We start from the raw sequence: 13,886 nt of genomic DNA on the forward strand, positions 1-13,886 counted from the left end.
CAGTTTCTTGTTGTTTTGCCAAAAATTATTACATCATACCATATCGTAATGATAGCTACCTCTATAAACATTATCAACAAAAAATTATCGACGTTATCAATAACCAGAACAAGTGCAAGAACCTGATTTTAATAGGTAGTTATCTATATTTATGAAGTAATTTTATATTAAAGAGAGTACGTTCTATTTACAAGAAAACCAACATAAACATAAATTTCTTTGAGCTTCTGTAGTCATTAGGACCGATTCAGAATTGGTGAAGGCTTTCAAAAATGTCTTTCTGTTGTAGTTGTGGTCAATTTTCATTATATTGTTGTTACTTATTTATATTTTTTAATATTTTGCCTTACCTCTTTTATTTTCGTACAAAACATTTCCTTATCTTCTTTGCTTGTGTTAAATAAATAATGGTTTTATTTTATACTAAAACCTATTTTGACTCATCTAAAAGTAAATGTTTTGGCGTTAAGCGAGTTCTTATTGTGATTTCAATAACTCTTCTGTTCCTTCTTTCTCATCCAATACCTAATAAGTACAGTTTTGCGAGATTCCCTTGACACATCTAAAGGGTACTGCTAGACGAGATTTCTTTCAATTAATCTTAAAGACGTGATTACGAATAAGATTTTTTTATTTTCAATATTTGTAAATAAAGTATGCAAATTGTTTATTTAGTATATCTAAATTGTTTATTTAGATATAATTCATCGTGTTTTAATTTTAATTATTTTACTATCTTTTGAACAAACAAGAATGGAAAGTACTTTTTTTTCACTTACTTCCCAGAAATAAACGAAAATGTAACAACTACAATTATTAAACTTATCATCTTTTATTTACAATTATGAATGTCATGGACTTGGGACTTTTACAAAATGACATTTATAATTGTTATCCAATCCTATTGTTGTATTTTTACTTTGTCTATCAATTACGTGCTACCTGACTGTAGCAAACATTACATATTGTGTACAGTTTCTGTTGTTGTTTTATAAGATACATTACATCCAATAACAATTTCATGACTTATACTTATATCACATCGAGAGATTTGATTAAAATATATTAAATAGAAGTCTTAAAACCTAAATCAGTCTCCTAATACTTTTATAACAAGCATAATGGAAAATCCCACAAGAACCGAGAAGAATTGTTGTAGTCCACTCTTCCTCTCCGAGCTCAATATTTCGAAAAACACTACATATAGTAGCGTACCGGAAGCAAGTCCTTGTAACAACACTGACGGCAACTCTGTGATTTCCTTTCCTCCAGTGCTTACAACAATCCCGATTCCAATCCCAATCGGACTGACCACGGCAAAAATCAAAACGTACGTTATAACCATACAATTTTTCATCCCGGAAGTCACGAGTTCCACCCCGATACAAAACGCAATGACGAGTTTATGAGCGCTGACGGCGCCGAACATGTACCACACGTTCTTACTGGAGGATTCTAACCCAACGGCCAGTCCTTCAAAAAGTTCGTGGACCGAAAGTGCCAAGACTACGAACAACCCTCTGATAGTTTTCATGGTCGAGTCCTCGGCGTCTGAGACCAAATGACTGTGACCTCGACTATTCTGATAGCTATGGTCATGATCGGGATCATTGTGACTGTGATCTATATGTTTCTTATCTTCCACACAAATCGTAATGTCTTGACTTGTCCTGATGCTGTTGGTCCTTGACTTATCTGTCTCTCCATTCCCACGTCGTATCGACAGACTTCGTACGAGAGCCACTTCATCTGGTTGGTGTCGGTGTAGACAAGAGTGGACACATTCTTCCACTAGGTACATTGTGAAGAACCCGACACACATCAGGAGTTCAGCGTAATGAATTTTTTGAGTTGGGCCATCCTTCAGTTTGTCTATCCTTTCTGCAACTTCCGGGAGGAGATGAATAAACGTTGTACAAAGCAAGACGCCTCCACCCAAACAAAGAAGCTTCTGGACGTAGGGGTTGTTTTGTGAGTCCGAGTTCCATCTGAAAATTCTCGATAAAAGAATTGGGAGGGTTCCGAGGGCCAAAGATGCGGTGAACAGTACACACATTGCCACCGACTTGGCGGTGATTGTTTTGTCATCACTATTCATGGTGAAATTCACTAACAACTAACTAGTGATAAAACTGTCGTGACAGTTAAGGTGTTTCTGACGGTGGTATCAAGGTAACGTTTTGATAACTCTAAAAGGCATCTCAGTTAAAGTGTCTCTCAAGTTGCTTATTTACACATTTTTTATAGATATGGTTACGTTTGTATTTATTAATATTCAGACTCTACTCTTACTAAGATTTTCAGACTGCGATAAGCGTCACTTCTACGAGAAGCTCGAGATAAGGCAATGAAAGAAGGTTGACGATTGTTTGTTAATTTTCTGTTAAAAAATATGACTTACACTTCTGTTAGTACAGTTGTTCCGAAGTTAAAAAAAAAGAACTTTGAAAATCTTGCAAATTCGCTTCGTTGCAACATTCGAAGATGATAGATTGATAATGATAAGATTGTCTAAAATAGAGGTCTACGTCCTATATCGATAAGACAAGTTGTTTTTGAGATTTATTTTTTTTTTAGTTTACGATAAATTAGATTTTTGAAACAAATAACCTAAACTTCCTAAGTAAAATTTTTTGAGAAAATGTATCTCCCTCGATATCAAAATTGGCCTGTTTTGAAGATCATCCTGGTGTACATTTTTCGCCGCTCTGTATGTATCAAATATACAGGGTGTGTCGGAATTCCACCGACAAACATTCAGGGCTGACTCTATGATCAAAAATAAGCATAAAACTCTTAATACGTATGGGGTCAAAAACTCCTCAAGTGCTCTAACTGGAGTTTCGAGGACACGTGGCAAGTGCGTGCCTGGCGAAATGTGCTGGTGCACCGTCATGCATAAATCACATTATGTCTCAGCTGTAGATCGACCGGGTCTACGCCATTGCGTAACTCATTTTCCAAAAAATGTGTGTAAGGCGCCCCCGTTCAGCGATTCGGCAATACAAATAGAGCTATCAAATACTCGTAGTTGCCCACAATTCCACACCACACATTAATTGAAAATCTGTGTTGCATCAGGATCTTCTGCAGCCCACACGTGCATGCTATTGAACATTCCTTCCCTTTGTAAACGCAGCCTCATCGATAAAAAGTATCAGCTTTTTTTCGCGTTGATCAAAGTCATTACGATTCAGGTTCTGGACTTTTTGAAATCTAAAAGAGTGTAAGAGCTGTTCTTGAAGAACTCGCCACACTGTTGAAGCACTGGTTCCAAGTTCGTGTGCTACAGATCTGTCATAGGCCAAACAAATTTTCCACGTTTTCGAAGACGTCGATGAATTGCTCCAAAATTCCAAAATATGTATGCTGTATGATAAAGATGCTGTCTGTTCGGAAATCGTTCTCCATAAATCCTTGCAGCCTCTCGGCCATTGCCATTACCAGCACCATACCCTAACTGCATATCTTTTAGTTCTTCGAAAGCATACATTTTTGACAACACACAGTTTTCAATAAATTAAAAGGCGACAAATGATTTTCATAAATCAAAAGGTAAATTGATGTTTTTTTTTTTGTGTTTTATTGCAACGGGAAAGAAACACCCATAATTTTTGGTACAAATTAAAAATTAATCACTTCACATTATGTTTTATGGAATTGTTTTTACGGGTTTTTGTCGATTATCTCGCAAACTAAGCGTTTTTGACCACATATGTATTAAGAATTTAATGCTTATTTTTAATCATAGAATTAGCCTTGAATGTTTGTCGGTGGAATTTTGACACACCCTACATAAAATCTTTATGGATATTGGAGTTGTATGTGGCTCGCAGGTGTGGATTTGAAACTTTCAGTATGTACCATCGGCTGCATAGAAATCTAGTACAGCCAAATTTACACAATTATCGTTCCCGTCAAATTAGTAGTATAATTTCTGTTCTCATTCACTACTGACACTATCACTATTTTCTATCGGTTGCAACGTAGCACTTTGCAACCTTACACAACTTAAATTTCCAAAAATTCAGGTAGAGTAAGATATGACACTGTACTAGATTTCTATGCAGCCGATGGTACCATGTAAGAATTGGTTTTTGCCCAAGGCCTTATCCACTCAATATTTGACAATTAATAGATATCCAACTCGTCGGTACACTTTAAATTAGACAACTCTCAGTTTTATACGGTCATACGATAATAATCTATAATCGGACTCACCTCCACCTCATTCGGTCATTCAAACGCCAAAGCACAGGTCCGGACTCTGGTAAGCTCAATTGGGACGGTACAAACATGTAAACGATAATCACCTGACACATGTGTCAGAAATCAAGGGCATACAGTGACTCACGCGGGGGTTTCCTTCCCCTAACTCGATCATGACAAGGGCTCCAACCACGGGCGTCGTCTCAGGGCCCGATTTCAAGTGAGCGCTACATTGCGGGATTGTGTTGCATGTTTTGGTATAGAGCATTTATTTTAAATGTTGGGTTAAGTTGTAAACGCAAAGCACTATAAATTACGAAAGCGGCAAATTTTCATTGTATTGGTACCGTAAAGTAGTAATCCCTCTGTTCATATCAAACTGGTATACCACGTCGTACTTTCACCATCTTATCGATGAGCAAAAGAAAGTGACGTTAACATATCCACACAAAAAAACACACACATTTTGCGATCCGTGATCAAAAAAATATAAAGAGATTGTTGATTTTAAGTAATGTGTTTGAGAAATAAGATTACTAAATAATGAAATAAGAGTAATTAATAAAGTAGTCATTACATATAAACATATAAAAAAAACTCGAAAAAAAATTGAAAGTGTTTTACAAAACGTAATGAAAACTTTTTTGACGTTTCTAATAAACAAATGTCAATACAAGACTAGCTACCAGATTTTTGCCGCAGAAATTAAAGTAAACATCAAAAATACGACTGCGTTTTTTAATGCAATGCAAACCAGTTGTATAAAAAATAGATGTATGATGGACGTGTTAAAGGTGATTTTATTTTGTTCGTAGGGTTGGTCAACTCGCTGCGCACGTTTCCCAATCTACCCCACTTACAAAATAAAATCTCACTTTTAACACTTACATCATAAATAACTATTAAAAAATTCTGTCAAAAAATAAATTGACATTTGATTTTTGAGGTACAATTTTTTATACAGCGTGATCAACAATGACTGAGTCTGTTGGCAATGAAACAATTGAAAATACTGGTGATTTTTGTCTAGTAATTGGCACTGACCACGCACTGACCGGCTTTTTTAACTTGAGATGACATTAAAAACATTCTTGGTTATGCAGGTTATGTTTATACTATTACAAAAATGAACCTTCGTTGGTAAATTTTAAATTTGCCAAATTTCATTGTTACCAACAGACTCAGTCATTCTTGATCACCCCGTAGTTGCTTTTAGTCTTCTACGTTGTTTCACAACCTCCCAGGTAAAATTTCAGTACATTTTTAAAATACACCCTTGTATATTATCTTTTATAAAACGTACACCAATGCGGTTTCCTTGTTTTAAAGCATATTTCCTAGAAGTTACGTCGCATTGGCATACATTTTATAAAATATGATATACAAGGATGTATTTTAAAAATGTGCCGAAATTTTACCTACGAGGTTGTTGGACAACGTAGAAGACTAAAAGCAACTATAAAAAATCGTACCTCAAAAAATAAATGTCAATTTATTAAAAATCATCCCCGAGTCAAGGACCTTTTCGAATATAAGGTAGGTAAATACGGTTGGTGGACAAAAAAAAACTGGGACACGCAAAATTTCTTACGTTTGTATCAAGCTCTTAATTGTTAAAATAAAGTCAAAATAAAACTGACTTTTACAATCACTGTTGACACTTATCTTGTCAGATATAATGCCAAATCTAACAGAATTACAAGAACACGTAATTAGACAACGCCTTGGGGGAGGGTATTACCATAAGAGCAATTGCTAACGAGCTAAACGTTAGCAAAAACACTGTTTTGCTCGCCAAACAAAAACTTCAAACCTTTGGTAACACTGTAAGAAGACCAGGCTCTGGCCGTCCAAAAGTTACCACAGATAATGAAGATTTTGAGATGATAAACTTTCTTCGTTTACGTCCATTTCAAACTGCCATCAGAGCTCGACAAGAGACGAATTTTCCTGCTTCTTTAAAAACAACAAGAAGAAGACTAAAGAAATCTGAATTAAATAATAGATGTGCAGCAAATAAAATATTTTTAACTGCACAGAATAAACAACAAAGAGTTATGTTTGCTCAAGAATATATTCATCAAAATATATGGGATGCAGTAGTCTTTTCTGATGAAAAGACATTCCAGTCTTCTAACAGTGGACGACTCCGCGTATATAGACCTGCAGGGACAAGATATAATGAAGAATACGTTCACGCCACCCATCGAAGTGGACGATTTACAGTCAACGTATGGGAATGCATCAGCATTAGGGGCCCAGGAGTTTGTGCAATTGTGGAGGAGAGACTAAGAGCACCGGTCTATGTTAGAATTCTGAGAGAGATAATGCTTCCCTCAGTCACACATGTGTTTGGTGAACGAAATTTTATATTTCAAGACTGTCGTGTCCATAGAGCCAGGGTTGTTAGAGAGTTCTTGGACGAGCAAGGGGTGCGTACTTTAACGTGGCCTTCCAAGTCACCAGACATAAATCCGATAGAAAATATTTGGGGCCGTATGACCTCAATTATGTATAAAAATGAGTTTCGTCCAAATACTGTCGAACAACTGCAACAAAAAATGGTTGATACGGAGATATTTGATTGTATATTTTTATTGTTTTCTATAATTTTGAGTCCGGTCCTGTCTATTTCTCCTCTGTACTAGATTAATAAATGACGTGGCCCAGGATGGTGTCTTTCTGGAAATCGCTCTGCGTACTCTCTGGACGCCGCAGCTGCATTCTGATAATGTGATAACATTGCGCATATATTGGGTGATTCAAAATGATTGTGGCCAAGTATGGCAACTATGTACGAAAATTTATGTGGCAACTGTGTGGGCAGGGTAGAGTTGACATTTCCTTGACAGTTCATAGTCGCGCAATTTTGTAAGTTGTCAAATCAATGTGTAATGGAATTGAAAAAATCAAATGCACGATTATGAAATGTCATACGAATGTCAACTCTATCCCATTCACACAGTTGCCACATACATTTTCGTACATAGTTGCCATACTTGGCCACAATCATTTTGAATCACCCAATACATTAGCAACATAGCAACATATCTGTGAGTTCATTATTTTCGTAATGATAAAGCCATTCCGACTAATGAGGTGACAACTCTGGCAGTATTTTTAATTAACGTCCATGCTCATTTGATTTTTTTATGTCAATTCTAATTTGTAACAAATCAGCGCAAATTTGAGCAGGACCGGTTTCAAAAATTTAAAAAAAATTAACTTATTGTATCTTCATTGCCGTACACATTTTACTAAGGTGATTTTGGCTAAACTCTTTAGAACAACGCATATAATGTATTCCAAATTTAAAAAAACGATGCTTGGCCATGACAATCTGACAGATTTCATCCTGTATATCTGAATAAAAGTTTGGTTAGGAATTTTGAAAATTTTGAGGTAGAGTGTTGCCATACTTATGTTCCGCTTTTTTGCGAATCGATTGAAACTGTATTACAAGAGATTAATAGAGAACCCAGCATTTTTTATTAAAAATAGCAATTGAAAAAAAAATCCAAATCAAAATGTAAACATCTGGTGGAGGCTTTAGTCGTTGAAAGAGTTTCAAGAACGCTTGCTTTAGTTTAACAAGCAGAAAACGGATAAGTTCTCCAAAATGGAATCACTTTTTTTAAAAGACATCTACACTTTATCTCCTCCATTTATCTTCAGAATTATCTTCATCATTAGATTCCGAACATCTTCTAATGTTTAGTCCACGAATAATTTCGTTCAGATCTATTTTAAAAAATGGTTCCACTTTTCTGATTTTCTTCTTTTTGTAGTTCTAGTATCCTCCAGACCCTTTTTTGTAATTAAGCAATATATAACAGTTCTTCCCCCTATAAATTCATTATACAGTTCAGGATTTCATCGAATACAAATTCATTGTTCTCACATTGAAGATATCCATCAATCTGTTCTAGCCCTTCAACACACCACGTTTTGTCTCGACAAACACAACTTTTGGCATTATGCACTTGTAATAAACCCTTTAAATTATCACTTTGTGTTGTCTAATTTAAAATAAATTGGAAAAAATGACATTTATTGATAATTTTATTTACTTTTTGTTTTAGAATCATCTTGCAACATAGCACTTCAAATTTAGTTACAAAAGATTTACAACCAAAATGAAATTAAATATAACTACTACTTTCCTCAATACTGCCAATTTAACAAAATTAAAGCATGGCAACCTATCGTTTTTTTAAAGATGGAATAGATTATACTATCACATGTTAAAAGGAACGCCTCAACTCCTATTGACAAATTCAAAAACAGCTTTAGTAAATTAGTAGGTATATTATAGTAAATCAATAAGTGGTAGTTCTATTAGTTTGTTTTATATTTGTAAAAGCGTGAAAAATTAATTTGGATTAACACGATGAAGAAGAATGGAAATCTTTTTAAAAACAGGGAAAACTACTTGTCCTTAAAATGAATTTTATAATAAAAAATTCTTTGTTTGAAAATTAAAACTAGTTCATGAGGAAAATAAGCGAATAGTTCAAGAACGTATTACAGATTAAAGTGGAACGAGATCTAAATGATAATGAAAGTGATATAGAGTACGTACCTACATGTTATGTAGGCAACCAATACTTAAAAGCTGTTAGAAGACAAACAAATCAATGAATCAGTGTCAAATGGTTTTTTATATACTTTGTAAGATGACTAACAATTACGATTTATAATTAATTTCTAAGTAATAAATTACAAATAATTTGCTATACAATTATATTATACAAATCAACAAAGCTTAAGTAAATATGTAGTACGGTGCGATCAATTAAAAAATAAATCGAGTCGGCGTGTTACCTATGGCAAGCCATAGGCTCCAAAGCAAACTCGATTTATTTTTTAAATGATCGCTCGGTATTTAATAAGGAGGTAATGTAGAGAGTTACAAAAAAAACCTAACGTTATTTTGTAATTATGTTTTTAATTGATAAGAATAAGTCATTTGGGAAACCATCTCTGCCTAGTAAACGAGTCCCATACCATACGTTTCATAATCAAGTGAATAACAAGATTTGAAAACGTATGGCTTGTTTTGGTGCAAACTTTTTTCTCATTTTGACCAATCAACAACGGGAAAATAGTCCCTGTGTTATTCTATACTGCATACTTAAATGGAATAGACTGTAGTGCTGCCAGAGCCAAAAACCCATAATGTTTGTTACCAATAAAATTAATTTTAACTGAACTGTTTTAAAAAGTGTGGTGCAACAACAAAACCATGTTTTAGAATTTAGATGAAACAGTATGTAGGTAGTAGAAATTATATGAAGTTCTTCATTTAATTCAGCAAATAACATTGTTCTTTTTTTTAAATACTTACACTGGATGTACAGTTGGTTGCAAAAAAAACGGAAAACGAAAATTTTCCTAATGTAAATTTGAGTTTGATTATTTGTCAATTAATTGAATTGTCTACTTGAAAATACCTACGAAATAATTTTTAAAAATGTCATTGAATTTCGACGTTAATTCTAACCTATCTCTCGTAAGAAGGTTTCACACTATGAAAAAATTGTAAAAATGTGTCAATTTTATTCTGACAGTTCCCGTTTTTTTTGCAACCAACTGTACAGTGTGGCAACTACTTATGGAATAAATTCAGTAATTTCAAAACGAATGATATTTTTGTAAAACGCTAAAACAGGTCAATTTTTATTTTAAAGTGCGCTGGTTTTAAAGTACTACACCTCTTTGTGACGTCATCTCTTTCAGAACTGTAACGTCATACGCATTTTTTTAAACATAAATACGGGGTGATCAAAAAGGACTGTTTAAGTTGGTAATGCTGAATTTTATTTTTAAAAGATACAACTGAAGTAACTTCACACTGACAGCCGCATCAGTGACAAGTCAAATTTGACATTTCAAATTAAATTAAACATGCTGGTGAATCGTTCGAGAGAAGAGTTAATTTATGTTTAGAGCAAAATGGGGAGCACTTCGAGAATTTCCTTTAGTTAATTTTTAGATTATTATTCCGAATTCCAACTTTGATTTCTTTTTGCCGTTAATTTTTACTCATAACCTGTTATTAATGCTACGTCAGATATCTGTCAAATAAACCAACAAAACATATCCGGTTGCAGTGTTGTAAATAGCCGAATATAAAATTGTTCTTAATTGTATTGCCAACTTAAACAGTCCTTCTTGATCACCCGGTAGTATTAAGGTACTAGATCAACACACTACGTATAGAGGTACCGCCATTCCATTCCTCGCGAGAGTGGATTGTAAGATAAAGATATCAAATGCAAATTTCACAAGTGAAATAAGGAAGACAATAGTTTTGGGGATTTTTTTAATGAAATAATGGCATTACTACAATGTCAAAAATATGTTAGGTTATGTCGCCCATTATTAATCAAAATTTTTTAACTGAAATGTTTTACTGGTTGCAGATATCTTTTTAATTAAAATTTACAAAAACATCACTAATAAAACCCAAACAAGTTACCAAATTTTTAATCGTTTAAAAATACAATATCAAAATATATTTTGAACTGCTCTTCTCATTCCCATACTTTTATGTAGATACTTACCCAGCAGATTTGTAGTTCACAGTTGGAGGACGAACTCACAGACAGTCTCAATTTTTTTAGCCACTGTTCCCTCCGTACTCTGTTTTTGACTTGTTACTGTATATAAGTATATGTAACGAGTGTCTTACCGTTTGGAACATAAAACAATTTAAATCCATTTTTTCTAGAACTTGAACAGCCGCTAACACAACACTTGTTACTGACCATGTTAAAGTATTAAAATAAACCCAAGTTAAACCAAGTTAAAAGACGTAACGAGAACAAAGAAATAAATGACAATACTTAAACACAAACGAAAACTGTAACGAAATAATAAGTTAGATGAATCTTGAACGAGGATTATTAAATATGCAGCAGAATAATGACACTAGTTTTTGTCAAATTACGTCAAATCATTTTTAGATTGTGTTTTTTTTATCCCCAGTTTGAGTAGATTGTGCGACAAGGACAGACAAAAAAATCACTGATGGCGGTACCTTTATAACGGGTGACTATTAAAATTTTCACTTAGGGTTGGCTATGGAACATTCTTTGTTTTCCGTTGCACCTTAGACACTGACAAGTTTGACATTATAGTTAACATTATAGGTTATGTTTCAATTGAACTGACTGACATTTGTCGTTCGTTCTTACGTGTGTCTAAAGTAACAGAAAAAATAAAAACTCGTTCAAAGCCAACTCCAAGTGAAAATTTTAATAGTCACCCGTTACGTAGTGTGTTGATCTAGTTACCTTAGGTAGTATACACACCTCGGTGGGAATGTGTTTCATTCCTGTCTCGGCTGCGCCTTGGTAAACTATCTTAGCTCTCGACAGGAATGAAACACTTCCCACCTCGGTATGTAATCTACTATTAACTCTTGGATAAAAGTGTGATTACATTTATTACTCTATTAAAATAGGTACTAAACTCATGATTTTTTTATCTTGACATAAAAGCAACTTTAATTTATATTTTTTATTTTACATTTTCTACCTACATATTTTATCATAATTTAATTTAAATTAACAAGGTGTAACATAATAAATTAATCACTTTCGAGGAACGTAATCCCAAACATAACAATAAATCCTAGCAAAACAGCAAAATACTGTTTAATTCCGCTCTTTCTATCCTCACTCAATATTTCAAAGAACACGACGTAGAGCAGCGTCCCAGACGCCAGACCTTGCAATATCACAGAAATTAGAGCCGTAGAAGACTCCTCTTGTTCAGTAACGGCTATTCCAATTCCGATCCCCATTGGACTGACCACAGCAAACGTGAACACATAAATCACAACCAAAAGCGTCCTCATCCCGGACGTGACCAACTCCACACCGATGCAAAACGCTATCACCAGTTTGTGGGCGCTCACAGCCCCAAACATGTACCATACCGTCCTGCTCGACGACTCCAACCCCACCGCCAACCCTTCAAACAACTCGTGAATGGACAAAGCCAGCACCACCAACAAACCCCTCAGCGTGATAATCGTCGAGTTCTGTATGACCATATGACTGTGGTCCGTGTGGCTGTGGTCTATGTGGTGGTGGTACTCCGAATTAGGCGCCTCGACCGAAGACACCAAATGCTCGTCGGACTTGGACATGTCCAGCTGACTCCTGCTAACGGAGATGCTGCTCCGGGCCGTTTCCAGGTCGCGGTTTTCCTTGCTGTGCAGGTACCGGTGCACGCACTCCTCGACCAAGTACATGACGAAGAATCCGATGCACATGAGGAGTTCGGCGAAAGGAATCTGTTCAGTCGGTAAGCTGTCGAGGTTTTCTAGATTTTCGGCAACTTCGGGCAACAGATGCAAAAACGTGGTGCACAGAAGAACGCCGCCGCCCAAGCAAAGCAGCAGTTGGACGTAGACGTTGTTTTTGGCGCCAGATTTCCAGTGGAACCACTGAGAGAGCTTGATGGGGATGGTGCCCAAGGTCATGGAGGCCACGAAGAGCACACACATGGCCACTGCTTTGGCAGTGACAGTATCGTTTTCACCAGTAGGGTCTCCCATCATTAACGTATACTAAAAAAAATTAATAAATCCAATATACAATGTGTTTGTTTCCCAATAGAATAATTTCAAAGATTTTTTTTAAGATTCGTCCGAAATCAAAAACTTCAATATCTGCTGGTTAAAGATATTTAAATTAATTTTGAACTTACTCTGTTTGGAGTTAAGAATTGTTTTCTGTTAGAACACGTTTTGATTTGAAATGAGAGTATTATTGAATCCGCCGGTTTTTATATAGGTGGCAGAGAGGGGGCATCCTGATGATAGGAGTGATGTATTAAAATAACAAACTTGCTGTTCTTTCAACAAAGACAATGAATGTCTTCATGGCGTAAAATGTAAAGTACAGGTTTATTTCTTTACTGTTTATTTCTGCTTGTTCTTTTGTGTTTTCTGTAAATATTTATATGAACGTAGGCGCCTTATCAGCGAGTACAAAATGTGACATTAAATAACAACACAAGACAAGTATTTACATAACTCATTTGAAATTTGGCCACCCTCAGTTTACTACGAGTGGACAAATCGTGCCAATACTTTGATCCACCTTTCCCAGACGCAGCTGTTATCTATAATAAAAAAATATTTTAATTACTCTTTTATATGTTCGTAATTCCTACACCACAATTAACTGTGGATATTTGCATACAGCTCCGTTTGTTGTCCCAAAACTGTGGTACTTAACGAATTTGACTGTTTTGCAAAACATGAATAGATAACTGATATAAAGATTAACCGCATTTGTTAGACTTTCACTTTGTGACAAAATAAAATTGATGGGAGTACTTGTATCAAATTTTGATGGACCTTCAAATATTTAATATATATCAGTTGTCCGTAATCGAAATTATAAATAGCACGTTTCCTATTAAATAACATATTTTTTTATTCGACACTGTCAGAATTTAAGAATTTTCTCCTGTGTGAACGGATTTTGATAAATGTCACAACTTGTCAAAACGAAACGTCAAGCTAATTTTAAAGATTTTAAGCGATTTGGAGCCTTTAAGGGGCTCGTCGAACAAAAAAACGTTGTATTCAACTCGTTCGTGTGTAAATTGGGCCTTTTTTGGCACTCGTGGGCCTTTAAAACGCTCGTTTCACAAAC

At 35.0% G+C, this 13,886-nt stretch overlaps 2 protein-coding genes across 2 annotated transcripts; both read right to left on the minus strand.

Annotated features, from left to right (window-relative positions):
• Positions 1-813: 813 nt before the first annotated feature.
• LOC138136344 (zinc transporter ZIP1-like) lies at positions 814-2,203 on the minus strand. The gene has a single exon (XM_069055508.1). It carries the CDS (start codon positions 2,096-2,098, stop codon positions 1,091-1,093), a length of 1,008 nt encoding a protein of 335 aa, XP_068911609.1. The 5' UTR covers positions 2,099-2,203; the 3' UTR covers positions 814-1,090.
• Positions 2,204-11,718: 9,515 nt separating this feature from the next.
• On the minus strand, positions 11,719-13,057 carry LOC138134100 (zinc transporter ZIP1-like). Its single transcript, XM_069052174.1, has 2 exons — positions 12,931-13,057; positions 11,719-12,790 (listed from the first exon to the last, which is right to left on the minus strand). Exon 2 carries the CDS (start codon positions 12,779-12,781, stop codon positions 11,804-11,806), a length of 978 nt encoding a protein of 325 aa, XP_068908275.1. The 5' UTR covers positions 12,782-12,790; positions 12,931-13,057; the 3' UTR covers positions 11,719-11,803.
• Between the last annotated feature and the right edge of the window lie 829 nt (positions 13,058-13,886).

This window comes from Tenebrio molitor, chromosome 1, assembly GCF_963966145.1.
Source record: "Tenebrio molitor chromosome 1, icTenMoli1.1, whole genome shotgun sequence".
Lineage (NCBI taxonomy): Eukaryota > Metazoa > Arthropoda > Insecta > Coleoptera > Tenebrionidae > Tenebrio > Tenebrio molitor.